Below are 27,622 nucleotides of genomic sequence, written 5' to 3' on the forward strand. Positions count from 1 at the left end.
GCCAAACTCCACTTATGAGGTGGAAATGAAAACAGTTTTATGGTTGAGGTCACCACAACATGAACTGTATTAAAGGGCCGCAGCATTAAGAAGGTTGAGAACGACATCTAATTTATCTAGATTATTTGGGTCTGGCAATGATCTTGCTTTAAGAACTACAGGCTGAGGACCACTTATCTGAAATGTTTGGAATTTTTTCTTGTTTTGGAATATTTCCATAAATGTTATGAAATATTTTAGGGATGGAACCCATATTTAAACATGGAGCTCATTTGTCTCGTATGTACATACATACATACTTCTCTACCATTTTCTGATCCTGATTTTACTTCTGAATTTATATTCCTCAGGGGTGTGTGCGTGCGTGCGTGCGTGCGTGTGTGCGTGCGTGCGTGTGTGTGTGTGCAGGTCACTTGTCCCTGTTTTCGCCTTGTTTGCTAAGGAAGAGGTTTTTTCATTATAAGGTTTTTTTTTTAATTAAATTTGTTATTTGACATTTTCTGATTACTCTTGCCTCCCGCTTTGTTCACCCCTCCTCCCCTGTGAGTCTCCTTCCCACAGTCGTGTCTTCATTTTGTCTGGTGACTCGAGGTTTCACTGGGATTGACTGTGTGACCACGTGTTTGGTTATTCATGGTGGATTCACCCGTGGGACTCAACTGTGGACAGTGGTTCCTCCTCTCCTCGAGTCTTTCTTTCGATAGCCCGTAGTTCGGCAGGGAGAGGTAGGGCCCCAGGAGCCCCTTCCCCATCCATAACTAATGGGCAGAACCAGTGTTGTGCGGGTATCCACAGCTGCCGTGTGCTCATGGTTCCAAAGGCTGTGTCATCCCCAGAAAAGAGCATCTCGCCGCCCTCTCCTGTCTACCGGCTCGCACTTCACACCCACTCTTCAGTGCGCCCTGAGCCTTAGAGGGAGGATGGCGGTGTAGACGTTGTCTACACCTATCTGAGCGCTCACCTATCACCACTCCTAGCGTTCTGAGCAGCCATGGGTCTCTGCATGCACTGCTGTTCACTGTAAAGAGAATCTCCTCTCATGAAGAGGGAGACAAGTGTTTGTAGCTATAAACATAGGTGTTTAGACGGCTGTTTGATGCTCTGTCCATTTAAGTAGACAGCAGTAGCAAGGTCACCCCAGGCCTATGACCTCTGAAACCCTACATTTTTTTTTTTTTACCATGTTTATAGTACCATACATGGGTTCTCTTCTACAAAAAGAGTTTTAAAAAATATTTAACTGTACGTGTATGCGTGTACCCTGTGTGTGCAGTAGCCCTTGGAGAGCAGAAGAGGTATTAAATCCTCCGGATCTGGAGTTAACCAATGGTTGTAAGCCCCCAGGTGGGTGCTGGAGACTGAACCCAGGTTTTCTGCAAGAGCAGTCAGTGCTCCTAACCACTGAGCCATCTCTCCAGCCCCCAGTAGAGATTTTACAACAGTAAAAAGTCCTGAGGACTATGATGAGCTCTTGCTGACTCCTCATCAGGATCAGGGCTTGCCTAGCTTGCTTCATTTTGTCTCTAGATGCATTTTTTTTCTACCCTGAAGGAGTTTAAAGAAAATCCTAGAAGTTGTAATATTTCAACCCTATAAACTCAAATATTCTCAAAAGTTTGGCTATTCTTTTGTCACTGCGGTGTTGTCTCTGAAATGAAAGTTAACTGGCACCTCTTGGTGTCTCTTGAACTCAGTCTTGGGCTTCCTGCTTGCTCATAGATCTGGCTGATTCCACTCATAGCATCAAGAACTTGATTGACATTGTGCCAGGCAGTGGTGGCTCACACTCGGGAGGCAGAGGCAGGAGAATCTTGGAGTTTGAGGCCAGCCTGGGTCTACAGAATGAGTTTCAGGACAGCCAGGGCTACGCAGAGAAACCTTGTTGCTTCATAAGTCTTCCCTAGTTGGACAACCCCACCCCTCTCTACCCCCATTCCCCTTCAAATGTCATTATTGGATGAAGAAATTAGGCCCTGAAGGATGTTCTCTGCTCTTTCCTTCCTCAGCTATTAGCTCTGTGTTCAGTCGTCCATCCTTACTTCTTCCCTCCCTCCCTCCCTCCCTCCCTCCCTCCCTCCCTCCCTCCCTCCTTCCTTTGGTTTTTCGAGACAGGGTTTCTCTGTGTAGCTTTGTGTCTTTTTCCTGGAACTCACTCTGTATCACTCACAGAGATCCTCCTGCCTCTGCCTCCCCAGTGCTGGGATTAAAGGCGTGTGTCACCACTGCCCAGCCTTGGATTTTTTTTTGAAACAGGATATTTCTCTGGTAGACCTGGATGTCCTAGAACTTACTCTGGCACGGCCTTGAACTCAAGAGATCTGCTTGCCTCTGCCTCTCGAGAGCTGGGATTAAAGGCGTGTGCCACCACCTCCCGGCCTAATCTTCCTATTTCATGAAAAGTGGAGGATCAAAGCTTTTGTTTAGTCTTCCTACTTGGTTTATGGAGGGGGTGCACATTGTCTATATGTCTTTCTCTTGGTGGTGGCAGGTTGGTGAGATCCCTGGAGTGTTTTAAGTGTATGTTAACTATACTTTCAACTCACCTATCCTTTTTTCCCCCCTTTCATCCAGTGTATCTGCCGTTGAAATGATTGTGTTTCCTGTTTGGTTGTTGGCAGGCCTTGAGACCTTCCTCTACCTTTTGAACGTCTGGACTTCTTTGCTGATAGCTGTCTCCCTGCTTGTCGGCTGTCTGTTGTCTGTGCCTCCTCTGTCTCTGTTTCTACTGATAGGTTTGTTATTTGGTTGCTTCCCGTTTCCTCCACCCCATCTATCCCTGCTTCTGTGAGGGGTGTCTGGGGCTAATTCAGTGATGGAGTCATTTTTTGAATTAGAAATTAAGAATCTGTTTGACTTTGGGTGCCTGAGATTGACTTTGTCTGACTTCACATGTTGTAAATATTTTTAAAGGATTTATTTACTTGTGTATATGAGTGTTCTATGTGCATATGTGCATGACAGAAGAAGCCATCAGATTCCATTATAGATGATTGTGAGCCACTGTGTTATTGCTGGGAATTGAACCTGGGTCCTCTGGAAGAACAGCCAGTGTTCTTAACCGCTGAGCCATCTCTCCAGCCTCTATTGTAAATATTTTTTAATGATTTATTTCTTCTGAGGAGAAAGGATAAGACATTTATGTCCAGAGTTATTTATAAAACAGAAAAAATCCAGCATATCTAATGACGTTCTTGTGAGGATAATTGCTTTAGATTTACAGATTAGGTCTGGTAGTGTCTGCTTTCAGAATGTGGGGATTCCAAAAATAAATGTTTTTCTTTTGGTCCGACAGTGTCCTTCTATTTGTTATTTGTTAGAGTTTAAAAATTTTTTAAGACCTTTTTCATTTTTGAGACAAGTCATGTATAGCCAAGGCTGACCCTGAAGCCCCATGTAGCTGACCTGGTTAGCGTCATCTGCCACCTTCACATAACCCAGAAGCACTTGGGAAGAGGGAAGCTTGGCTTAGCTAGCCTCCGGCAGACTGGCTGCCTGCGGGCATGCGCGTAAGACATTTTCTTCATTGCTCATTGGTGTGGAAAGGCCTATCCTAGTGTGGGTAGTGCCACCCCAAGGCAGGAAGGCCTGGGATGTCTAAGAAAGGTAACTGAGCCAGCCAGAGGAAGAAAGCCAGTAGGCAGGGTCGGCTTCGGTTCCTGCCTTGGCTGCCTTTGCATTACAGGCATGCACCGCCATGTTTGGTGCTGGAGACGGGGCCCAGGGCCCTGAGCGTGCCCGGCAGGCAGGCAGGCGCGCTATGTCCCCAGCTCTTTACCCTACTGGCCGTGTGTGCCGGGAATGCTTTGTGCCTGTGTCATTTTGCATTAAAAAGAGTGGCGAGGGACAGGAGGGTGCTGGCCCTTGCCTGCCACACTTTTTCTCACCCCTCTGGCGTCTACATGGCTTTCAACAGTAGATGGTTAGTGTATAGTGCATAGAGTTTTGTTAATTCATCTTAACAGTCGTTTTGTTAATTCATAGGAACAGATCTGAACTATGAACACGGCGCCCGTTTCATAGTACATTGGGACTTGGGAGGCTGGAAGAGACTCTGCAGGCAGTTGAGTGTTTATTAGGTAGAGAGAAACAGTTACTTAAAAAAAAAAAAAAAAAACACAACAAAAAACTGAAGCTTAGACCCAGTTATTTATGGCTGTGTTCGTGCAGAAGCTGAAGGTGTAGACAATGAGATGCTTGTTTTATTTCCTCACGGATCCCCCCAGAGGAAAGCCAGAGAGAACGGCTATCCTCTGCCGCTGCTCTGAGCTCCCATCCGCTGTGATGTCACAGGACACGGGGCCCCCAGCGTCACAAGCATGGGTTGTGGGGTTGGCTTTTTTCTTTCCTTTTTTTACTTCTTGTCTAGAAAAATGGTAATAGTAATAATAATACCTACCTTGTGATGTTTTTATAGAGTGAGTTAAAGATACAGTATGCCCAACTCAGTGCCTAACGCATGCCAGGCATTCAAGAATGGCCTCAGCCAGCCGCCTCTGCTGGTTCCCACGTAGGAATTATCACTCCTTGGTTTTCTGGTCTTTGTTTAGGTTTCTAATACTGACTCTCTAAGTCTGATTTTTTACAATGGACTTATAATTTTCTTGGAAGTCGTTTTCTGCAGAATGAGAGAGCAGTATAATTTTGCTGGCCTGCTTTGTTACAGTTCACAGTTACTAGTTTAGGCTATCACAGCTGCTGTAACAAAATCTCACAGACTTGACTAGGGACGTAAACAATAGGACTTTTTTTCCTTCAGTTCCATAGACTGTTAAGTCCATGGTTAGGGTGTGGAGGGCCCCAAAACAGCTTGACCACACAGCAGCCATGACAGGCTTAGGGGCCTAGACACAGCTTCTGTGACAGGCTTACTGGCAGGCAACACCCAGATCCAGGAAAAGCCTTAAGCTGATACCACCCAGGGATCTACCCCGGGGTGAGGAAGTACCTGACATCCCAAACATTCCAACTATTTGATAAGGTGGCCAGATGTCCTTGAGTCTAGCACACACTTATTTTTGTTTTACAGATACCCTAGACAATTGTCAGTCAATCAGGGTCCTGGACCCTGGAAATCCTCTCACCCAACCTCTGCTATGATAAAAACTCTGCCCCAGAGCTTGGGACTCTTTGTTTTCACTGCTGTATCAGACAGACCGAGAGATCAAGCTCAGAGCTTGAAATAAAGGCTTTTTGCTTTTACATGAGGAATTCGGTATCTGTGGTGGTCTTTTGGGGGTTCTCGTGATCTGGGCATAACAAGGGTACAACTGAGCTGTTTCAAATAAGGCCTTTCTCCTTGGTTTGTGGATGACCACCTTCTTGCCGTATCCTCCCAAGGCCTTTCCTTGGTTCGTGAACATCTCTGGTATTTATGATATGATGCCGGTCCTGTTGGGTTGGGGGCCCCACCCTATGCTCTCATTAACTTAATTGCTCCGGGAAAGCTGTTTCTAGAAATACAGCCTTGACATGTGGACATCACCATATGAATTTGGGGAGATACATTCAGGCACTGACAGCAGGTCTCTGTTTAGTCTTGGAGGGGTACAGCAGGAAGGATGAAATATTCCCCCAGTATTCAATAATTATGTCAGATGTGTCCAAACCACTGTCCATGGGCTGCAGATGACCATGATATCTAGGAATATGGTCCACACAAAATTATAAAGTAAAACATTTTGAGATTTTTGTTTTTGGTGACTTTTTGTTGGTAACTTAGTTACACTTTAAAAAAAAATCTATTTGCTGGGCGGTGGTGGCGCACGCCTTTAATCCCAGCACTCGGGAGGCAGAGGCAGGTGGATCTTTGTGAGTTCGAGGCCAGCCTGGTCTACAAAATGAGTTCCAGGAAAGGTGCAAAGCTACACAGAGAAACCCTGTCACCAAAAAAAAAAAAAAAAAGGAAAAAAAAAAACCTATTTGTATAGGTGCACTCATGTTCTAGCGTATGTGGAGGTCAGAGTTCTATCCTTCCACCACATGGGTTCCAGGGATTAAACTGAGGTTGCTAGACTTGGTGGCAAGCTCCTGTACCTACTGAGCCATCTTGTTGGCCTCCCATTGCTTGGTTCTAGATGTGAACTTTGTAAATGAGAACCTCAGTGTTGCATAGGTTGGCTTCTAGAAAAGGTGGAAAACTTTCTCATTTTCTCTTCTTCGGCTTTCTCAATGCTATCAGTGTAATGTGGTGACTTTCATACAAGTCCTGCAGACAGAAATGTATTTATGTGTGCATACAACTCACAATGGATTCCCAATTCAGTGGCTACTCTTACTAGGGAGGCATGCAGTCCGTTTTGAATTTTGTTTCTTTGGTTTGCTTGTTTTTTTGTTTTTTTAAGTTCTAGTTTTGAATTCTCGGGAAGCCACTGCCACAGTGCAGACTCAGAACTCTGTGCCGTGTGACTCTAGGGTCATGGACGTGCACCAGCCTGTCTTGTTCTGTGGCACTCATGAAGCCCATCCGAAGGCTTCTCTGCAGAGGAAATTCAGTTTGGAAAGTTTGCCTGCCACTTGGCAACTTTTGTAGGAAACAGACCCTGGGGTGGAAATGTTTCCTCACTCCAATTGTCTTTGCAGGGAGAGGCATGCCTGAGGACTTCCACTCACAAGCACGGCAGAGGCATTTCAGTCACACTGTGGCCCGGGGATGGCTTTTATGTGTTAATTTTCCTTTTTAGTTGTGGAGTTTCTTTCCTTATTTTGAGCATTGCAGAGAAGCACTCTTTGTAACAGTGAAAGTCTTTGTCTCAGTCACCCCCCCATCCCTGCCACCCTCCTCACCTTCCTTCACCCCCACTCCCACCCTCCAACCACCTACCCCCCACCTTCCCCAACCCCTATGACAAGGTTTCTCTTTGTAACTCTGGCTGTCCTGAAACTCACTCTGTAGACCTGGCTGGCCTCGTACTCACAAAGATCTGCCTGCCTCTGCCTCCCGACTGCTGGGATATTAAAGGCGTATGCTACCAAGTCTGGCTATCTCAAGCCATTTTTTAAAAAATATATTATTTTTAAGTGTATGGGTGTTTTATTTGCATTTATGGCTGTGTGTCGTGTGTGTGCATGGGGTCCAGGAGATTAGAAGAGTCAGATCCCCTGGAACTGGGGTTATAGACAGTTGCGAGCCATCCTGTAGGTGCTGGGAAATTGAACCCTGGTCCTCTAGAAGAGCAGCCAGTGCTCTTAACCACTGAGTCGTCTCTCTAGCTCCTGTCTCAACTCTTAATTCCACAGGGATATATTGGGGTTGGGACTTGATTATAATTTTATTCATGTTATCTAAATTACCAGTTGAAGCTGTTAGTAGTTAAGTCTTAGCTCCTGGGAGCTCAGATGGCATGATAGTGAAAACTTGTGTCCCAAGATGGAGAGATGGTTCAGCTGTTGAGAGCAATCACAGCTCTTGCAAGTGACCCGGATTTGGTTCCCAGCTCCCATGTTCGGCAGCTTCCAGATGCCTGTAACTTCAGCTGTAGGGGATCAGACGCCCTCTTCTGGGCTCTGTGGTCAACTGCACTCAGTGTACAACACCCCCCCCCCCAATATACATTTAAAAACAATCCAATCTTGGGGCTGGAGAGATGGCTCAGAGGTTAAGAGCACTGGCTGCTCTTCCAGAGGTCATGAGTTCAATTCCCAGCAACCACATGGTGGCTCACAACCACCTGTAATGAGATCTGGTGCCCTCTTCTGACCTGCAAGTGTATATGCAGACAGAACACTGTATACATAATAGATAAATAAATCTTTAAAAAATAAATAAAAAATAAATAAAAACAATCCAATCTTTAAAACAAACGAAACATCACCTGTATTTGTGCATCTGGCAAGATGCATGAAGAAAGGGTTGCAGGTTGAACCTGAACTCCTGCTGAATGCAGGCAGACAGCTCTTAGCATGTACTAGACATAGGGACCGTGTAGGTGGTATAAAGAGTCTCCCTTTTTGCGGGAGGACCCCATCGTTTGCGGTTCCCTCCTCATTTGATGTGTGACCCAGGACAAATCATTTGAGCTCCCACTTCCCTTTTCTGTCTTGAATCCGGGTCCGGAGCTCTCTTCTCTCCCTCTCGCCCCGTCCTCCCACCGAATGAGGAAGTCGCTCTGAAACAACATGGCAGAGTACTGGAGGCTGATAAGGATGGTTCCTCTTCCCTTTCTTCTTCTTCTTTTGTTTGCTCAGTGGCCTGGTTGGTTTTATTATGATGGTCCACAAAGCCCCACCCACTCCAGCTCTGCAGGCTCACGGGCTGTGGATGAACTTCGTACCTTTGTAAAGTGGCTCCTGCTCTCCAGATGCCAGGGTGCCATTCCGGCTACTGTCACCTACACAGCTGCCGTCAAGGGCACTGAAGGGACAGGGACACGCAGGTCAGAGGCAGGCAAACCACCTGAGCCGTGTCAGCCATGGTGTGCCACAGCCCGCTGAGGGGCCAAATAGGTGCCTGGTGTCTCAAGTTGAGGTAGTGAAATATCAGAGAAGAAAGAGAAAGAGAAAAAAAGAAGAAGCTGAGATGGATGGGCACGTGGAGGCTGGACTTGGGTGGTTTGATTTTGTTTTAAAATGAGCTTTCCCTGTACGGAGAGATGTGGGGACCCGGAAGGGCTGGAGGGTTCTGGACACCACCTAGGAACCACGAGGTGTAAAGGAGGAAAAACAAGAAGAGCCTCTGATGGCAGGGCTAACGCTTGGCGAGCCCCAAATGGACCATCTGGAGAGGCGCACCTGGAGGGAGCGAAGGTCAGGGGTCGTGAGCTGTAGGTGCAGGACCCAAGTCCGGACCTGTGAATGGAGACACTGGGCTGCGAACCACATGGCTGGTTCCCCTGTGCTGAGGCAAAGACTGGATGTAGTGAGGATACAAGTATGCTCCTCTGAGTGGTGCCAAGGGGTTGGGTACTTTGTGTTATTTAACTCCTGATTTTCCTTGTGAAGTAGTCTCTCAGGTCTTTCCTCGTCTTACCCTAACTGCCCACTCAGAACAGCGGCCTAATTTAACATTGTGGTCTTCCTTTCCATGGGCACAGATCACAAGTGCAGATGGAGCCCTCTGGCACTTTACAGGTTGATCCTCCATCCAAATGCTCAGGGCCTGAAGTGTTTGGGATCCTTTTGGCTTGTGGACTATTGCATTGTGGGAATGGGTGCTTGGTCTAGGCATGAAGTTCATGTACCTTCTCCCCACAGTCTGCGTTTTTCTTATACTGTGTTTTAAGTTGTGTGCATGAAGAAAGTCTGTAAATACGGAGCCATTGGACATCAGGCAGGTGTGGGATTGTATACTTGTGACATCATGGCACAATTCAGACTTGGGGCCTTTGTGATTAGCAGTTTCCGATGAGGGACACTAATGTGTATTTCCAAGATCTTTGGGTGCAGTTACATTCAGGGAGAGGACTGTGAGTAACACAGAGAAAGGAACCTCATTTTTTTTTTTTTTTTTTTTTTTTAGCAAAACATGCCTGCTTTGGGATAAATAGTTTCTGTCTGCTGACCCACGCTTGCTCTGGGTGACTCTGTCCAGGAGTTTTAGTGTCTCTAAGCTTTGTTTCCTCCCATTTGGAAACGCGACTGACGACAACTTTTCAGGGACTCTACCCGTGTTGTCCATGCCCTTGGCTGAGCCTCTGCCCTCACTAGAGGCCGGACACAGTCCCCACGTCAGGTGTCTTTCCAGTGGAGAATGTGTAAGGCTCCTTGAGAAGACAGAGGTGGCTGGCACAGCTACGCTTTTGTTAACACTGTTGCTTAATGCTTTGGTAGTATAGTGAGAATTTTAATTACCTTGAAAAGAAATTAACTGATGGATTGCATATGATTTCATGCTTTTGTGTGTGTGTGTGTGTTTTTTTAATAACATGCACCGTAAGAACTCTTTTTCTATGCACTTGAGGGGTATTGCTGTAAATGTCACAGGACGTCCATCTGTAGAGGATGATTTCCAAGGCTGCTCCCGGCTGGGTCGAGCTCTGCTGCTCCCAAGTGGTAACATCCTTGTACAGTCAACAGGGCTTTGCAGCGGGCTCTTCCCCTGTGAACTTGGGCTTTAGGACCTCTTGGGGACTCTTGTTCTCGCAGGGTGCACAGTGAGAGCCTGTGGGCACTGAGTCCACTGTCTGGGTGGGGTTGGTTCTGTGTTGGGATAGCTGTGTAACCGCCAGCTTCTCTGTCACGGAGCGGAGGTGGAGATGAGTGGGCATCGTCAAAGCAGGCAAGATGGCCACAGCGCATGTAAGGGTGACCCCTCTCGGTCAGCTGGCCTGTCCTGTGGTGGTGGGATTAGTCCCCTGCAGATGCCCACGCTGCAGGAGGAGACTCTGGTTTTACTGGAGGCAGCCAGGCTCCCTGACCATGACATCAGACACACATAGACTCACATATGGCAGGAGCTGGGAAATGAGTTCATGTTGTCGAAATTCCCTTCTGTCTCCTGATCTGTGTGTGTCTGTCTGGACGCAGGGGCAACGCTGGAGGAGATCAACCAGCACTGGGACTGGCTGGAGCAGAACCTGCTGCATACCTTGTCGGTCTTTGACAACAAGGACGACATCGCCAGCTTTGTCAAAGGGAAGGTGAAGGTAGGCCCGGATTTGATCGCTTCTCCCCGTCCGCTGGTCCCCTCCCGGTGCCTGAACTCTGCAGCTTCCTGACAGCGTCCACACACCGGCGACTTTTTTTTGTCATCTTACATAAAGCAAAGGGAATTGGGTTTGCCACCCTTGTGCCAAGTCCAGTCCAGCAAAATAACCCCAAACATTTTAAAACATCCATCCTTTGGCCTCCTCGTTTCTGTTTCAGGGAAGCATGAGGCCGTTTCGCTGCCGCTGGTTTTCGTTTTGCCGCGCGATGCGTTATCTGAGTCTCTGGATTCCTAGCTTGCGTTTGCAGTGGGTGACGTGGTGTCTGTGTAGAGGGAGCCTGCGCTCTCCTCTTCCTCAGCGTGGCTGCTTACTCTTCAACACTTGAACTGAATGGAGTCAAAGCCAGTGACAGGGAGGGAGGATTCAGAGGAGAGATGGTTGGTGTCGCCCGTGAGGCCTCATCTTACGCAGCGGCTCTTGCTGCAGTTATTGACGGTTAGCGTCAGGTCCTTAGAAGCCTCTGGGCAAGGAGAGGCCAAGTCAGTTTTCCTACAGCTTTCCTCCTTAGGGTCAAAACCCAGAACATCAATTGTCTTTTAAAAAGCAAGGAGCTATGATACCCCAAGTGTTCGGCCTGTTAGTAAAGGGTGGCAAAGGGAGTCTTAATTTATTAACTTACTAATATTTATTTATTATTTATTTGTTTATTGTTTTTCGGTATTCCAAGGCAGGATTTCTCTGTGTAGCCCTGGCTGTTCTAGAACTCACTCTGTAGACCAGGCTGGCCTCGAACTCAGAGAACTGCCCTTCTGAGTGCTGGGATTAGGGGTGTGCACCACCACTGCCTTGCTGGGAGTCTTAATTTAGAAGAATAGTATATAAGTGCTTTTGGGAGGCAGAGGGGCTGGAGGCCTGCCTAGGCTTCATAGCATGACCCTGTCTCAAATCACACACAAAAAACATATTCAAAAACGAAATGAGAGTCCCCTTTCTTTGGGGACTGAGGTTTACCTGTGGGATCAAGACATGCACATGGTCGCACATGCATTTAACGGCAGCATTCTGGAGGCAGAGGCAGGTGGGTCTCTATGAGCGTTAGACCAGGCAGAACTATGCCGTAGTGAGGAAAAACCACAACAAAAATACAAGCAGAGGCCATCCAAGCCCAGCCAGGACAGCTTGTTGACTGACATCCTCTAGCAGACCCCCAGGCTAGGGAGTCAGGTAGACCTAGGCCGCTGTCCTGAGCCCTCGACCTGCTCTGAGTGACTGATGGCATCTGCAGGGTCACACCACACAGGATAAGTGACAGAACTGCCTCTCTGTGTCACACACCACTGGCCCTTCTTCTTCTTCTTCTTCTTCTTCTTCTTCTTCTTCTTCTTCTTCTTCTTCTTCTTCTTCTTCTTCTTCTCCTCCTCCTCCTCCTCCTCCTCCTCCTCCTCCTCCTCCTCCTCCTCCTCCTCCTCCTCCTCCTCCTCCTCCTCCTCCTCCTCTCCTCCCTCTCTCCTGAACCCAGACTTTTGTACTTGTTAGGCAAGCCTCTACCACCGAAACACATCCATATTCCTTGTTCCTTCTGTCTGTGGAGATATGGTTTCATTTTGTAGCCCAGGCTGTCCTCTTGCCTCTCCTTGTTGAGGGCTAGACCCACCTTTCTCAGTCTGAAAGGACTGTAGTGATTTTCCTTTTTGAGTTAGGTATTTCATTTGATGGGCAGGAGTTCATTTCTGCCCCGGTGGCTTCCTAAAAGCTTGCATGGTGAGAGTACTTCTCTCCTCCTGGGCCTTATGGTGGGACCCCAGATAACCTGACAAGAGGGGGTTAACAAGGGAAAAATAAAGTTTTTTTATTATTAAACAAGATTTATTTATTTTGGAAATTAATGTATTTGTACCCATGTGAGTTTTTATGTGTACCACATGTGTGCAGGTGCCACCGAGGCCAGAAGAGGGTGTTAGATCCCATGAAACTGGAGTGACAGGTGGTTGGGAGCCACACACACCCCCATATGGGTACTGGGTCCTGAACCCAGGTCCTCTGCAAGAACAGTGGGCACTGTCTTTTGGGTCCCCCCACCTCCCGCAGTTTGTTTTAGTATTCACAGGGTACGTAAGCACAGCAGAGACTCAGCCGTGAGTAACTGTAAGAAGTGGTTAGCGGCTGGGCGGTGGCGTCGCACGCCTTTAATCCCAGCACTCGGGAGGCAGAGCCAGGCGGATCTCTGTGAGTTCGAGGCCAGCCTGGTCTACAAAGTGAGTTTCAGGAAAGGCGCAAAGCTACACAGAGAAACCCTGTCTCGGAAAAAAAAAAAAAAAAAAAAAAAAAGAAGTGGTTAGCACTTAGCCTGCCTGATAAGGCCTTTTGAGAAAAGAAGGGTGAGTTTGCAGAGGAGTAACCGAGGACAAGAGCCATGGGGCAGGTGGGCATGTGGAGCGCCTGTCTCCGAGGGGTTCTGTGGGCCCCTTGCAGCGCTGTCTCCAGGCTGGTGAGCATCTGAAGGGGTCTCTAGCGGTGACAAGTCAAAGCCTCTTCCTGGCCCGAGGAGGCCGTGCTCGTACAAATGGAGCTTCTTGCTGTCTTTGGGTCAATGCGGGGACAGAGTCTTTCTCGGTTGTCCTCAGCTCAAAATCATCCTTAGGCCAAAGCAAGCTTAGGAAAAACTTAGATTCTCAATACTTCGGAGCTGACGACTTTAAAAAAATAAATCATGTCTTTGCCCGGTGTGGAGGCGCAGACCTGTAATCTCAGCACTGGGGAGACTGAGGCAGGAGGCACACAAGCTAGAGACTAGCGTGGGCTACACAGGGTGTCAGAAGCCCGGGGTGCAGCAGACACGGTCTCAAAGGGTAAGACAGCCAAACCAAACCAAATGAGTCGAGTCCCCAGGAGGCTGGGCTGGGCTGGAGGAAGCTGAGGGTACAAGCGGACATTTGTCCTCCCCTTTTGCTGACCAAAGCTGAAGGTCACCTTCCTGTCATGTTCTGGATGTCTGGCCACTTCCGCAGCACCAGATACATCTTCAGCTGTGCCTGTGGACAGGTGCTGGAGCTCACGGGAGTGGAGGGGCTGGATGGCCCCTGTCCCTTTTGTACATGCCTTCCTGAACGCCTTCCAGAGCAGGGGTGAACCGAACATTTGTTTTCCATAAAACAGCCCCCCCCAAAAAAAATCTTAATTATTATCTTATGGTTCATAATGTCAAATGTAAAATAAAAACGTGATGAAGAAATTGAAAGTCACTTAATTTTCTAAGCTTTCAGATTGTGTGTATGTTTGTGTGTGTGTGTGTGTGTGAGAGAGAGACAGAGACAGAGACAGAAAGGGGGCGGGGGGGGGGGGAGAGAGAGAGAGAGAGAGAGAGAGAGAGAGAGAGAGAGAGAGAGAGAGAGAGAGGTGTAAACATGGGAATGCTCGCCCGTGCAGTACTTGGGGGGGGGCTGGAGGTTGCTGTTGGGGTGCCTTCCTCAATTGCTTCTTCATCTTAACTTCTCAGATTTTCATCTGTCTAATTTTTGAATCTGTGCGGGCTGGGGGCACGTGCACAGAGCACTGCACAGGCCAGAGGACGACTTGGGGGGCTCTTCTCTCCTCTGTTGTGTGGGTCCCAGAGACTGAACTCAGGTCTCAAGGCTTGGTGGCAGCCAGTCCCCTGCATCTCTCCAGTCCTTCTGCTTTAGGTTTTAGACAGGGTTTTTCACAAGCCTGGCGCTCTGTTTGGATGAGACTGACTAGAGACCCTGGGATCTGCCTGTCATCATCCCTCATCACTAGATATGGGAGTGGACTGCCACACCTGCTTTTACGTGGGCTGGGGATCCAAACCAAGTCCTCATGCTTGCCTAGCAAGCGTTCTTACCAACGAAACCATCTCTTCAGTCCAGCCTTTAGATTTATTAAAAAAAAAAAAATATTTTAATGTCAGTTCCCAGGTCTGACTTCTAAGATAGATTGCAGTGAATGGCCAAGTAACACACCCTTAAGTTGCCTTGTCTTAAGAACATGGGTGTTCATGGGAACAAATTATAACTAGATTTTTCAAATTAAGTCAAATACACAAGGCCTCTGAACTCTTCATAGCTGCTTCCCTGGAAAGATCAGAAGATAGATGTTTTGTTTCTTTATTTAAGATAGGGTCTCCCTGTGTAGCTCTGCTGGCCACATACACAATGTAGGTCCACTTGCTATGTGGACCAGGCTGCCCTTAAAACTCACAGAGAACAACCTCCCTCTTCCTCCTGAGTTCTGGGATTAAAGACATGGCATGTGCCACCACACCCAGCTTTTAGAAAGTGTTTATTTATTAACTCATTTATTGTATGCGTAGTTTTGTCTGCGTGTATGTCAGTTCATTATATGTGTGCCTGGTGTCCGCAGAGGCCAGAAGTGGGCATCGGGTCCTTTGGGACTGATGTTACGGATGGTTGTGAGCTGCCATGTAGAGACTGGGAATTGAACCCCGGTCCTTTGGTAGGGCAGCCAGTGTTCTTAACCACTGAGCCATCTCTGCAGCCCAAGGAAGATACTTTAATTGAAGAACCTAGCAGTGAGCTCCCAGGATGGGGAATCAGAGTTTTGTAACCACGAACTTTGACCTTTTAGAGGGACAAGTCTTACATTCTGTATCACGGGTGTACGTTCAGATTCTTTGTGCTGTCCGTGTCTTCACACCTGAAGGCAATGGAGGTACTTAGGACCTCAGGGAAGATTGACTTGATTTCCGTTCTCCCTCAGCAGAGTGTATGAAGGTACCGAAATGCGTTAGTTGCTAGGTTACTATCAATATTTCACATGGAAATGGTTTTACCGCATTTACTTGTGTACAAGAATATACCCGTGGCACAGTGTGTGTGGAGGTCAGAGGACAACTTGTGGGTGTCGGTTCTCTCTTTCCATCATGTGGGTATGGGGGAATCAAACCCAGGTCCTCAGGCTTGGCTGCAAGCACCTTTCCTCGCTGAGCCATCTCGGTGGCCCTAAACCAACATTTTTCATTTTAATGTGACAAGGAAGACAAATATTCAAGTGTTAATGTGTATCTCCAAAGTTCAAGAACAAGATTTGGTTGTTGCACCCTTGGGGGTTGGTTGTTTGTCTTCTGTTGGTCTAACAAACATCCGGGGAAATCTGGTGCCCGCCCGTCCTTCCTTCCTGCTTCCTGTCCTCTTCCCCTTCCGTTGAACGTTTGCCTGGCTGACCAGGTGAGTGTCTTTGTGTGCCCCAGGCTCTGATCGCCGAAGAGACCAGCAGCAGGCTGGCCGAACAGGAGGAGGAGCCCGAGAAGTTCCGAGAGGCGCTGGTGAAGTTCGAGGCCAGGTTCAACTTCCCGGAGGCGGAGAAGCTGGTCACCTACTACTCTTGCTGCTGCTGGAAGGGCCGGGTGCCCCGCCAGGGCTGGCTCTACCTCAGCATCAACCACCTCTGCTTCTACTCCTTCTTCCTGGGCAAGGAACGTAAGTGTGGCCGAGACAAGAGCTATTCGGTCCCGAATTCACAGATGCAGCCCTGGGGATGCTTAGCTACTCTCAGGTTTTAGTACTGTAGACGCTTTGAAAATGCAGTAAATGACTATATTCTTGTGTGTGTGTGTGTGTGTGTGTGTGTGTGTGTGTGTGTGTGTGTGTGTGTGTGTGTGTGTAGACAGCTGAGCATCAGCATCCATCCCCTCGGCTTCCTGACGGGATGTAATATGACCAGAGCCTCAGGCTCTACCACCATGACTTCCTTTCACCATAGATTGTACCCTGGGACTCTGAGCCCAAGGAGACACTGTCTGTCTTCAACTGCTCTTGGCAGGGAGTCCTATTATGGTGTTTTTTCCGTGTTCTTCGTTTGTCTTTCAAGGGAAGCCGGCTCCGGGGGCCCCCTCTTGAGCATCTTTGGTGAGCTTCCTGTACGTGGTGTGCCATTCTCCACTCAGCACACTGCTGCTCCAGGACCCTTTCACACCGTTCCCACACCATTCCGTCCCTCGCAGTGCACACTAGCCTGACCATAGGCATTCTTATTGTTTTTTTTTCTGAAATTCTCGTCAAATTGAATACTCTTCCCTTCCCCATGTTTACCCTGTTTATAAATGCCTGTTAATCCTTAAAAACCCAATTTTGATTTTGCCCCCTCCTGGAAGCTTTCCCTCCATGTAAATTGTACATGCTATGTGTTTGTGCTGGGTTCCATCCAATTGGTTTGTTTACGTGTTTGCCTGTCTGACTTATGTGAATGAGCTGCTTCAGTACAGGACATGGTAATGATTTTTCATTACTGGACCGGCATACCTGACAGAAACAGGGAAGCAGGATTTATTTGGTTTATAGTCTCCGAGGCTTCACACTTACATAGAACACGGAGGCACCGGGAAGCTGTGTCAGGGGAGCCTCCCATTTCACTGTGGACAGGAAAGAGCCAGGGCCAAGGTGCTTCCAAAGACCCGCCTCCCCCAAAATAATAGCACCATCAGCATGGGACCAAGCCCCGACATGTGAAACCTTTTGAGGTACATTTCATATCCAAACCATTACATTGCAGACCATTATATTGAGCTCTTCACAGCAGTTACTTAATAACTGGAGTTGGTGGTATAAATGAACTAAGGTGTGTGTGTGTGTGTGTGTGTGTGTGTGTGTGTGTGTGTGTGTGTGTGTGTGTGTGTGTGAAAACACAGAAGCAGCTAAGTAACTTCCTGTCGAGGGTGACACAAATGGTGTCTTTGAAAATTATCGGAGCCCTGGAAACAGTGTTGCTAGGTAGATAGCAATGGCAGGAATGTTTGTTAGCTATTCGATTCAAAGAGAAATCATTTTCAGGTATTTATTCATGATCTCCTGGCTGGCTAAGTATTCTTGGGAAAGCCTGCGCACGGTTAACTTGGCATTCCAGAATGATGTTCCCTGGGTGTGTGCAGTCCTCGGGGCAGTGCAGTAGCCAGCATCTTGGGAAGTTTCACACACATCTGTGAGAAACCACTGGAATGAGGCTGAGTTCCACACGGCCCTACACAGGGCTCCCTGCCCTGGCTCAAAAGACATTTGCAGTTTTGCTAAAGGAGAGCTTTGCCCGTCATCTGCTGCTTCATTCAAGCTGGCTCCCGTTTCACGGTCGATGCGTGTCTTGTCCTCCTCTCTTACAGTTAAACTTGTGATCCCTTGGGTGGACATCCAGAAGCTGGAGCGAACGGCCAATGTCTTTCTCACGGACACCATCCGGATCACCACACAGAATAAGGAGCGTGACTTCTCCACGTTCCTCAACCTGGATGAGGTGTTTAAGATCATGGAGCAGCTGGCAGATGTGACCCTCCGGAGGCTACTGGACAATGAGGTCTTTGATTTGGACCCTGACCTGCAGGAGCCTAGCCAGATCACCAAAAGGTAGGGCTTCAGCTCCCAGGTGTCCCTCAGCTGCTCAGGGGACTGGTGCTTGTGTTCACCCTTCATGTGTGCCTGTGCTCTTGATAGCCTTAGGTACATCGTTTTCCTCCATCTGCCTCAGTCATTGGTTCCAGGATGTCCTGGACATCCAATCCACAGCTGTACAAGGCCCTTCTGTAAAATACTGTAGTGCCTGCACATGGCCTGTGCCATGCCCAGATACTGTGCAGCATCTCTAGAGGACTTGTCATGCCTCATACAGTGTCGATGTTATGTAAATAATTGTCCTATTGTACTGTTTAGGGAAGAACGGTAAGAAAAAATGCATGCCTTTTGTACAGAGAGGACTTCCCTTCTGAATATTTGATTGATGATTGGTTGGATCCAAGGCTACAGAGCCTGTGAACACTGAGGGCTGATGTACCAGATGTATGTTTTTATGGTGATGTCACTCACATTTGCTTCTGTGGTTAATCTTTTACTTCTCTATTACATTTTTTTTGTTTGTTTGTTTTTTGTTTTTTCGAGACAGGGTTTCTCTGTGTAGCTTTGCGCCTTTCCTGGGACTCACTTGGTAGCCCAGGCTGGCCTCGAACTCACGAGATCCTCCTGCCTCTGCCTCCCGAGTGCTGGGATTAAAGACGTGTGCCACCAACCCACCAACGCCCGCTCTATTACATTTTTTATTTTGTTTGAGTGTGTGTGTGTGTGTGCTGCACACACACTACTGCATGAGTGTGGAGGCCAAAGGACAACTTGAGAGAGTCAGTTCTCTCCTCCATCATGTGATGGTCGTCATGACCATCATCGTGGTCAAGCATGATGAAAATGTCTGTACCCACCAAGCTACCTGAGGGCCCCTTTTCTGTGGTTAATTTTGATAGACAGAAGTTAAATGATGCCTCTCATTACCCTTCATTCCCTTTGTGAGGTAGACAAGGGTTTCCAGATCTAGGCCCCCTCTTATTCCAAATATTTCAGTACATAGTGTGGGCACCCTCATGGTAGAAATTGGTTATTTACTAGGGAACGTGAAGACATTTCACTTTTTAACAGTGGTGGACATTAAACCCTGGGCCTTGTGCTGGCTGGGGATGTGCTCTGCCACTGAACTACATCCCAGTCCTCTTCTGGTCAGGTTGTAATCTTCTGGGAAGGGGGTTGTTTAGGACAGCTGGGTGATTTTGATTTCTCTTTGTCGTCGTCGTTGTCGTCGTCGTCGTTGTCGTCGGAAGTATACTTTTACTATAGAGCCAATAGTCATTGTATAATAGATTTAGCTTGACCAAAACTTGAAGGACTCGGTGACAGCTTGGTGAGGGAGTTGTTTCAGTTTGTTGCTCTGAGTGGCTGGGTAAGTTTGGTACCAGGTACAAAGGTGACCTTTGAGAAGCAAGAGCCTGTGATGTTCTGCCTGGTTAGTTCTTCATGTGGTGATGGAGTCACTTGTTTCAGTTTGGATGCCGCTAGACATTCAGATCCTTGTTCATAGCAGATTACATGTAACAAAGTGTAGGTGCACATGCAGTTCAGTAGCTTGAAGCACACTCATATCCCATCCAGTGGCCGCCACTGTCCACCTACAGAACAAATCCGTCCCCTGCTGATGACTGACTGCCTGGCCACCACCTCCCACCACCCTTATTAAAGTGGAATCCTCTTTTGCACTTGACTTATTCCGCGCCCCCCGCCCCCCCCCCCCGTGTGTGTGTGTGTGTGTGTGTGTGTGTGTGTGTGTGTGTGTGTGTATGTGTGTGTGTGTGTGTGTGTGTGTGTGTGTGTGTGTGTGTAGAAGTGGAGGTCAGAGGACCACTTTGGGTGTGCTGTTTATTCTTCAGTGATACCATCCACCTCTAGAGCCTCCTAGGAGACGAGTCTCTGAGCGTGCCTGTGGGGGATTATCTTGCAGAGGTAAGCTAAGGTGGGGAGATACTGGGCGATGCCCTTCTCTGCCTAGGATCCTGGACTGTGTAAGATGGAGAAAGCAAACTGTTTTACAAGTATCGGTGTTGACGGTGTTGACCGTGTACATTCACATCCAGGATTCGGGAGACTCTCTAAGTCCTCCTGCTCACTCCACCCACATTCTGCCCTGGGCACCACTAGGGAGATGAAAAGGGAGGAGAGGACCTGGGGGCATGGCCAGCAGTTGACTGTCCGAAGGCCCACCTGTGCCCAAGGCTGGACCCATGCATGCCCGGGGCGGGGTTCTGGTCTCCATTTGCATCCTCACCTGCCAATTAACCTGGTAAGGGACTTTCTCCAAAGTGGAAGGCTCTGGTTGCCTGCCCTTAGGGTCGTCCCCGTCAGTAGCTTTTGTCATGGAGACCAGGCCTGCGGGTGTAAACAGGTAATGACTCAGGCTCCCTGGCGCCCTGCCTGGTGGCAGATTTTAAAGTTTAGGAAAAACAGTCTCCCCAGCTCAGAGCCAGACAAGCTGGAATGCCCCTCCAGCTCTTTCCTTGATCCGTGTTCACTTCCCTTCCCAGATGTCAGCTTTCCAGTGGTGACCTTTAGGGGCAAAGGTCGAGGTTGCTGAGCATCTGATTACCCATTAGTCACCTTGGTCTAGGGTCATTCCCCTGAGACTTCGGGCCCCAGGTTGGAGCAGGCTCCGTGAGAGGGGGAGGAGGGGATGGTGCTTTGCCATCCTCACCCCAGTCTGATGGAGGAGAGAAGAAAGCTGGCTAGGCTGGGGGCTCACCTGGTCCAGTCTGCCCAGTGCAGAGAGGACCTGGACCGGAGATCCTCAGCACATCATCTCCGAGCTCAGGAGGCAGGGTGGTGGTGGTCGGGGAGGGAGGAGGCTGCCTGGACAGTAGGAGGAGAGCAGATCCTGAAATTTCCAACGAGTGTTTATCCTAAAGTTAGGGTCTGGTCAGGTATCCAGCCATTCTGTATGGAGGTCAGGGCAGGGGAGTTTGGAGGGACGGTGAGCCTCTTCCAGTCTGTGGCTGGGTGAATACTGGGATGCATTCACATGGCAAGTGGGAACTTTCTTCCCAGTGGTTCCTGGGGTGTCTGTCCTCAGTGGCAAGCCCCTGCCTCTGACCCTTCTGTCTCTACAGACCTCTTTGGCCTTATCCCAGAGAGCTAGTCTTCTTTCCTGCTCTTCTCCCATAGCCCCCACAGAACGCCCACTTCCCATCCATCGGATCAGAGCTGGCTCCATGCCCGGAGCAGGAAGATGTTAACCCCACCAGGCTGCCACAATTTGTGAGCCATATTTGAAGCAAGCTTTATTAAATACTGGCCAGGGACCAGGCAGTGGTGGCTCACGCCTTTAGTCCCAGCACTCAGGGGGCAGAGCCAGGCGGATCTCTGTGAGTTTGAGGCCAGCCTGGTCTACAGAGCGAGATCCAGGACAGGCACCAAAACTACACAGAGAAACCCTATCTCAAAAAATAAAAACAAAACAAACAAACAAACAAACAAAATAATGGCTGGGACCATACCTGGGAGTTCCAGGGTATGGTGCCAAATTACATTAGTCAGGGTTTTGTAAAGGCAAAACCTCAGATCTACCTACTTCCCACCTTCATCCATTGGGGCGAGTATACATCCTGACGTACCTCCTGCCAACAGCCATCAAGCACACATCCTGTGCAATCAGAAGTTATCTGTCAGTAGACTTACAGGGTAGAGCAGTGGTTCTCAGCCTTCCTAATGCTGCCACCCTTTAATCCAGTTCCTCACGTTGTGGTGACCCCCAACCATAAAATTATTTTCATTGCTACTTCGTTGTGGGGGACCCACCTCCACCTTTTTTCCCCAGGGTACTCTTGAGGAGTGAGGGATAAGAGATTTAGATAGAAGGATAGAGGGGAAAGAAACAGAAACACAGGGTAGCCTCGGGAGGGCCTGGATCATTATCTACTGGCCCCTTCTGTCTCTTCTAATGGACTTTTTAAAGGAATGCCAAGGGGCAGGGCAAAAGACCTCCCCCTAGCAAGATCAAAGCACACCGCAGAGCCAAGTACAGACCCTTCCAAACACCTGGTAACCACGCACGTGGTCAAGCAATCCTCTAATGCAGCTTTGCTGGGTAAAGCCAGCTCAGCTCTCACTAGGAAACCTTTGTGGGCCTCCACACTTCGTAACTGTAATTTTACTAGTTATGAATTATAATGTGTAAATATCTGTGTTTTCCGACGGTCCCTGGCGACCTGTGTTGTTTGATACCCATGTTGAGAACCACCGGGTTAGAGGCATTTTTGTCTTGTGGCTCTCTTAAGCACAGTAATTTAAACTTAACATAACGTTAGCCATCACAAAAGAGGCATCTTTCAAGGGAAGGCCCACCCTCCCCTTTCCGACCCCACAGACTGGGCTGCTCCAAGATAATCTGCTGATCAGCTCAGGGGTTTGTTCCTGGGTAGCATGACTAGAAGAGCGCACAGTAGGCAGCTTTTCCTGGAGTGCAGAGACCTGGGGCGGGGGCCGCATTGCCAGGTCCTGCTGTCTTGGGGCCAGTGTGGACAATTACCAAAGGTACTCAGAAGCCACTTTTGCTAAACCACAGGGGCTCCTCACTTGGGCCCCCAGGGTGAAAGGGACAGTGTCACCTCGCATGACAGAGGGCTCCACCCCACATGAGGGCAGTTACCCCAGGGCTGAGGCTGCTCTCTGGAGTGAAGCTAACCATCTCCTGACAACCCCATTGTCCCCAAGCAGCAGAGACTCCTGCAGAGCTCCCTGCAGGACAAGAACGGAGGCAGTGATCAGTGGGACCATGTCTAGACCAGGACTGTGTATGTGTGCGTACCTGTCCTGGGCCTCCTCCTCCTCCTTAGAGCTGAAGCTCATGTTAATACCCTGAAGATGGACTTGGGGCCGCTGGACCACTTTATCTGCTCCTCTTGGCAGTGTGGCCACGTTGAATAATCTTCCTCTGCTTGTCCCCATCTCTGGTTTCTTGAGTGGTGTGTCAGGATGGGAGGTCAAATGTAGCCTTTTAGGCTGTGGGAGCCCAGGTTCTGGCCTTGACAACTCTGGTTATGTTTTGAGTGAAGACACCTTTGAGAAGGAACTCTTTTTTTTTTTTTTTTAAAGTTTCTTTTTTTAAAATTTTTATTTATTTTAAATTACACTCATGATATTCATTACTTACACTCATGTTATTAATCACATTTGTGGTATTCATAGATTACATTCGCAGTATTCATTCAAATATATATATATATATATATATATATATATATTTAATTTTAAATGTTGAATGTCACTTCTTAAATGGGGTAGGAGGTCTTAAATACAGGCTTACAGCACAATGGGAAGACCCCGGAGGGCAGAAGTTTGCTACTGATGTTTTACAATCTTGCATCTAAGCTGTTAACACCAATTATTCAGGATACATAGACAAGGAACTTCCCTTAAGCATTCAGGAGGGTGGAACCCCACAGGGAATTAGCATTGGGAGGATATCAAGGTCAAGGTCTGCAAGCAAGGCAACAGTTACCCAAAACGGGGGCCAGGACCCTGCAGGTTCCCCTTTTATTAAAAAAATGAGTTTCTGACTTGGGTTGCGTGGGATGTCAGCAGGTCATCTTACCCGTCATGGAGACACCTGCCCAGGCCACACAGGTGCTCTGTCTTAGGTTGGTGAATGCCCCCCAAGTATTACCCATCTCTGAATACTCATTATCATACCGGCCGAATCATGTGTGAGCTGCATGGTTAATTGCTGCCAAAGATCTCAAAGTGGCATTGGGCTTGCAATCTGTGTGTTTGATACAGAAAAGACCAACAGAGGTTCTATCTTACCCATAGCTAGTAGGCTAAAGGCAACTGAACCATTCCCTTCCTTAACGAGCCATTGGAGTCCTTGTAAGATAGTATCCCAAAAGCAACTGGAACTTGAGTTTATAAATATATAATTTTCAAAGCCAATCGAGATGTATATAACTACTGAATTAAATTTATCATGCCCAATGGAATGAAAGATTAACTAACTATGGTAGCTACTTTTGTTGCCAGGGTCTCCACTGTGCTAGCTGTAGTAAGCAATTATGAAATGGTAACCCCAAAACAGTAGCAGCGATGTGCACCATTGCTACAACAGCAATAGTGGCAGCAGCAATGTCCGTCTATGGCATTGGGGCTTTTTTGCTAAACCTCACCGAGGTCACTCTTGAGTCCTAAACCCCAGCGCTTTCATCTGAGAAGGAAGTGACCAAACACCTCCTGCCTTCCTGGGGTGGCCTGACACGGTGGGCTGATGATGATCTTCGTGTGGAGTTGGCATCTTATGACACAGGTCCCTGAGCTGTGCTGGGTTGATGGACAGCCCTCGAATGTGAGGCGTTTGTGGCCTGACTCGGCAGTAGTCTCTGTCTGGCCCACATTTATCCACCTTGCCATGTGTATCAGTACCTTCCTCCTGTCCTGTGGCTGAGTGGTCTCCGTCCCATTAAAGGGACACGCCACCTTTTATTTAGCTGTTCGTCGGTTGGTGGGTCTGTGGTCACGTTTTGGTTACCCTGACCATTACCATCTGCATGTGACTTGTTAGCGGGGTGTGCTGTCCTTTGTGTTTCCCCAGGAGTCGAATTTCTAGACAAATGGCGAGTCTCCTTTAAGCTGTGAGATGGTTTCTTTTTGTTTGTTTGTTTGTTTGTTGTCGAGACAGGGTTTCTCTGTGTAGTTTTGGTGCCTGTCTAGGCTGGCTTTGAACTCACAGAGATCCACCTGGCTCTGCCTCCAGAGTCCTGGGATTAAAGGCGTGCGCTGCCTCTGCCGCTGCCGCTGCCGCCGCCGCCGCCGCCGCCGCCGCCGCCACCCAGGCTGTGTTTTTTTTGTCTTTGTTTTTTTTTTTTTTTTTTTTTTTTGTTTTTTTGTTTTTTTACCTATGCACACCATTTTCCATGCCCACTAGCAGTGTGTGAAGGCTGCTTTTCTACAGCCTGGCTGACACTTAGAGAAACCTGACTTTGTGATACTTAAATTCTTCAGCCACTTTTGTGGTCCTTCTTTCCCAAACCACGCTTATTTTTCTGAAGATTTATTTTATGTGTGTAGGTGCTTCGCCTGTATGTGTCTCTATTCTGATGTGTGCTATGTGCTTGTGGAGGGGGTTGGATTCCCCTGGAACTGGAGTTATAGACGTGTGTGAGACACACCACATGGGTGCTGGGAATGGAACCTGGGTCCTCTGGAAGAGCGGCCCGTGCTCTTGACCTCCGAGCCTTCTGTCCAGCCCCCAGGAATGTTTATCCTGATTCGTGAGCTCAGGCACTGATTTCTGTGTGGACTGAGTGCTCCACCTGCTGTGCTCACTCCCAGGGCTGGTTGGCGGTGAACGTGGAGCACCTGCGGCCAGCCGGCTCCGGCTCTGGGAAACCCAGCAGCTGCCCTTGCTGTCGGGCCGGCCAGTGGGTGTCGAGGTCCTTTTCTCCATGAGCTTGTGTGTTCACTCACCTCGTTCTCTCGCCCTCGCTCTCCCCAGGGACCTGGAGGCCAGAGCACAGAATGAGTTCTTCCGGGCTTTCTTCCGGCTGCCGAGGAAGGAGAGACTGCACGCTGTGGTAGACTGTTCCCTCTGGACCCCCTTCAGCCGCTGTCACACGGTGGGGCGGATGTTCACCTCCGACAGCTACATCTGCTTTGCCAGCAGAGAAGATGGCTGCTGCAATGTTGTGCTGCCCCTGAGAGAGGTAGACCCTGGCGCTCACCCCTGCTGCCTTGCTTTGCCACTGGAACCCAAGTCTCTGAGTCTCTTTTACGTTCCCCAGACAAAATACTCAAGGGAGAGAAACTTGTAAAGAAAGAGGTTTAGCTCGTCAGGGCACGGTGCTAGGTTTGGGCTCAGATCTTATCCCAAATGGTAACACGGTGGCTGGAGACATCACATGGCGAGTGAGACAAGAGCAAAGGCCAGTCCTGTTGTTCTTTGCAGTGACCTACTTCGCGACAACTAATTAGGGTGTCATGAAAAACGGTATTAATCCCTTCTGAGGGAAATGCCTCTCGTGACCCAACCACATCAGCTAGGCTCTGCCTCTTCATTCATCCTCTCCACACTGCTTCATGGGGACCGGGCTTCAACTAGTGAGCCCCTGGGGTCCCGCTGAAACCATATGAAAGCCTAGCAGTTAGTGATGTCGCTGTGAGAGGGCCCAGGGAGGGGTGTCCACCCAGCAGCCCTTTCCTGCCTGAAGATGGACCTCCGGCTTTCTGAGGAGCAGGACCTGAGTTGCCTGTCACTGGCATGCTTGTGGTTCTTTCTGGTGCTGTGCTAACAGCCCGAAATTTGCCTACCAGGGCTGGGTAAAGAGAGTGTTCTATCCTCCTCCTTGATGGAGATGTTGTTAAAGTGCTTGCCCAGTAATTAAGGCTTTCCCAAGAGCTCCTAGAAATGCAGTCCTCCCCCCCCCCCAAGAAAGAAGCAACCAAGTGTCACCTTCAGAGACCAAATGGCAGATTCCTTGGCTTACCTATACTCTTGGAACTCTAGCTAAAAATTTTAAAATTAAGTGCGAGTTGGGTCCCTTTTTACTATGAAATTTCATAATTCTTGTGGAGATCAGAGACACCATGAGCTTATGTCCAGATGTGAACAGTGCAGTCCTTTGGTTTCAGGCACCCCAGCCATGACAGAACCAAGACCCCAACACATGGGACCTCCGGAGTCTGGCGCCTGTGTGTGGTTGGTCCTTGTGTGGTTCTCTTGAAGGCTTGGTTCCCTCACTCAGTGGCCTGTGGTCTCCATGTTGTTGTTCTGCAGGCCATGTGTTCCTTCTTAATAGGAAAGCCAGGTCAGGTGTGGTCCCAGCTCTCCAGAGGCAGGGGTAGGCAGATTTCTATGAATTCAAGGCTAGCCTGGTCTACACAGTGAGTTCCAGGCCAGCTAGGGCTACATAGTGAGCCCTGTCTTCAGACAGAAAAAGAGAAATCCAGAACATGCCTCGTCTGCTTTTTTTTCCTAGTGAGCTGTGCATAACGATTTATCTCCTTAACCATTGCTAAGTGTGCATTTCAGTGGCACCATGCATGTTCATACTGTTACACAGCCAACCCACCATCATCTCCAGGACTCTTTCATTTCCCCAACTTGAAACATTGTCTCACTAAGACACTAATTCCCCTCTCGACCTCCTTCCCTCTCTTATGAATTTGACTCTCCAAGGTAGTTGAATAAATGGCCTCACACAGCATTTATCCTTTTTTGTTTAAAGTGTGCGTGTGCGTGCGCGCATGCACACCTGTTCAGCCACAGAGTCCAAAAGAGAGCCTTAGCTACCCTGGAGCTGGAGTTACAGGCCATCATGACTCACCTGATGTGGGTGCTGGGAATCAAACTAGGGTCTTCTGCTAGAGCAAGCAGTACATGCTCTTAACCGCTGAGCCATCTCTCTAGCCCCGGTATTTGTCTTTTTATGAGTGACTTCTTCCAGATAGCATTAACACCCTCAAGCTTCATCTGTGTTATAGCGTGGGTTGGAGTTTTCTTTGGTGGGGCTCATCAATACTTCATTATCCATGTAAACCAGTTTGCTTAGCCACTCACCCTGTGGACAGAACCTTGGGCTGCTGCCCTCTTGTGGCGCTGGTGGGTATTGCTGCCTAGCCCACTTCCTGGCCTTTGCCCAGAGCTCTTCCTGTGGTGATAGGTTTTGCTTTCTGCCTTGGGATATTGTGTGAGGGTGTGATCGAACACCTGCCCGGCTCCTTTCT

At 48.6% G+C, this 27,622-nt stretch overlaps 1 protein-coding gene across 4 annotated transcripts in view; it reads left to right on the forward strand.

Moving 5' to 3' along the window:
* The window catches only part of Tbc1d8 (TBC1 domain family member 8), a 111,426-nt gene that overhangs the window by 62,198 nt on the left and 21,606 nt on the right, over positions 1–27,622 (forward strand). For all 4 annotated transcript variants that reach the window (XM_006980422.4, XM_076557425.1, XM_006980421.4 and 1 more), the window contains exons 3-6: positions 10,462–10,580; positions 15,808–16,036; positions 17,710–17,950; positions 25,395–25,602. In XM_006980422.4, the coding sequence (XP_006980484.1) occupies positions 10,462–10,580; positions 15,808–16,036; positions 17,710–17,950; positions 25,395–25,602 (797 nt within the window). The remainder of the gene's footprint in view (positions 1–10,461; positions 10,581–15,807; positions 16,037–17,709; positions 17,951–25,394; positions 25,603–27,622) is intronic.

Source organism: Peromyscus maniculatus, chromosome 21 (genome assembly GCF_049852395.1).
Source record: "Peromyscus maniculatus bairdii isolate BWxNUB_F1_BW_parent chromosome 21, HU_Pman_BW_mat_3.1, whole genome shotgun sequence".
In the NCBI taxonomy this organism is placed as follows: domain Eukaryota; kingdom Metazoa; phylum Chordata; class Mammalia; order Rodentia; family Cricetidae; genus Peromyscus; species Peromyscus maniculatus.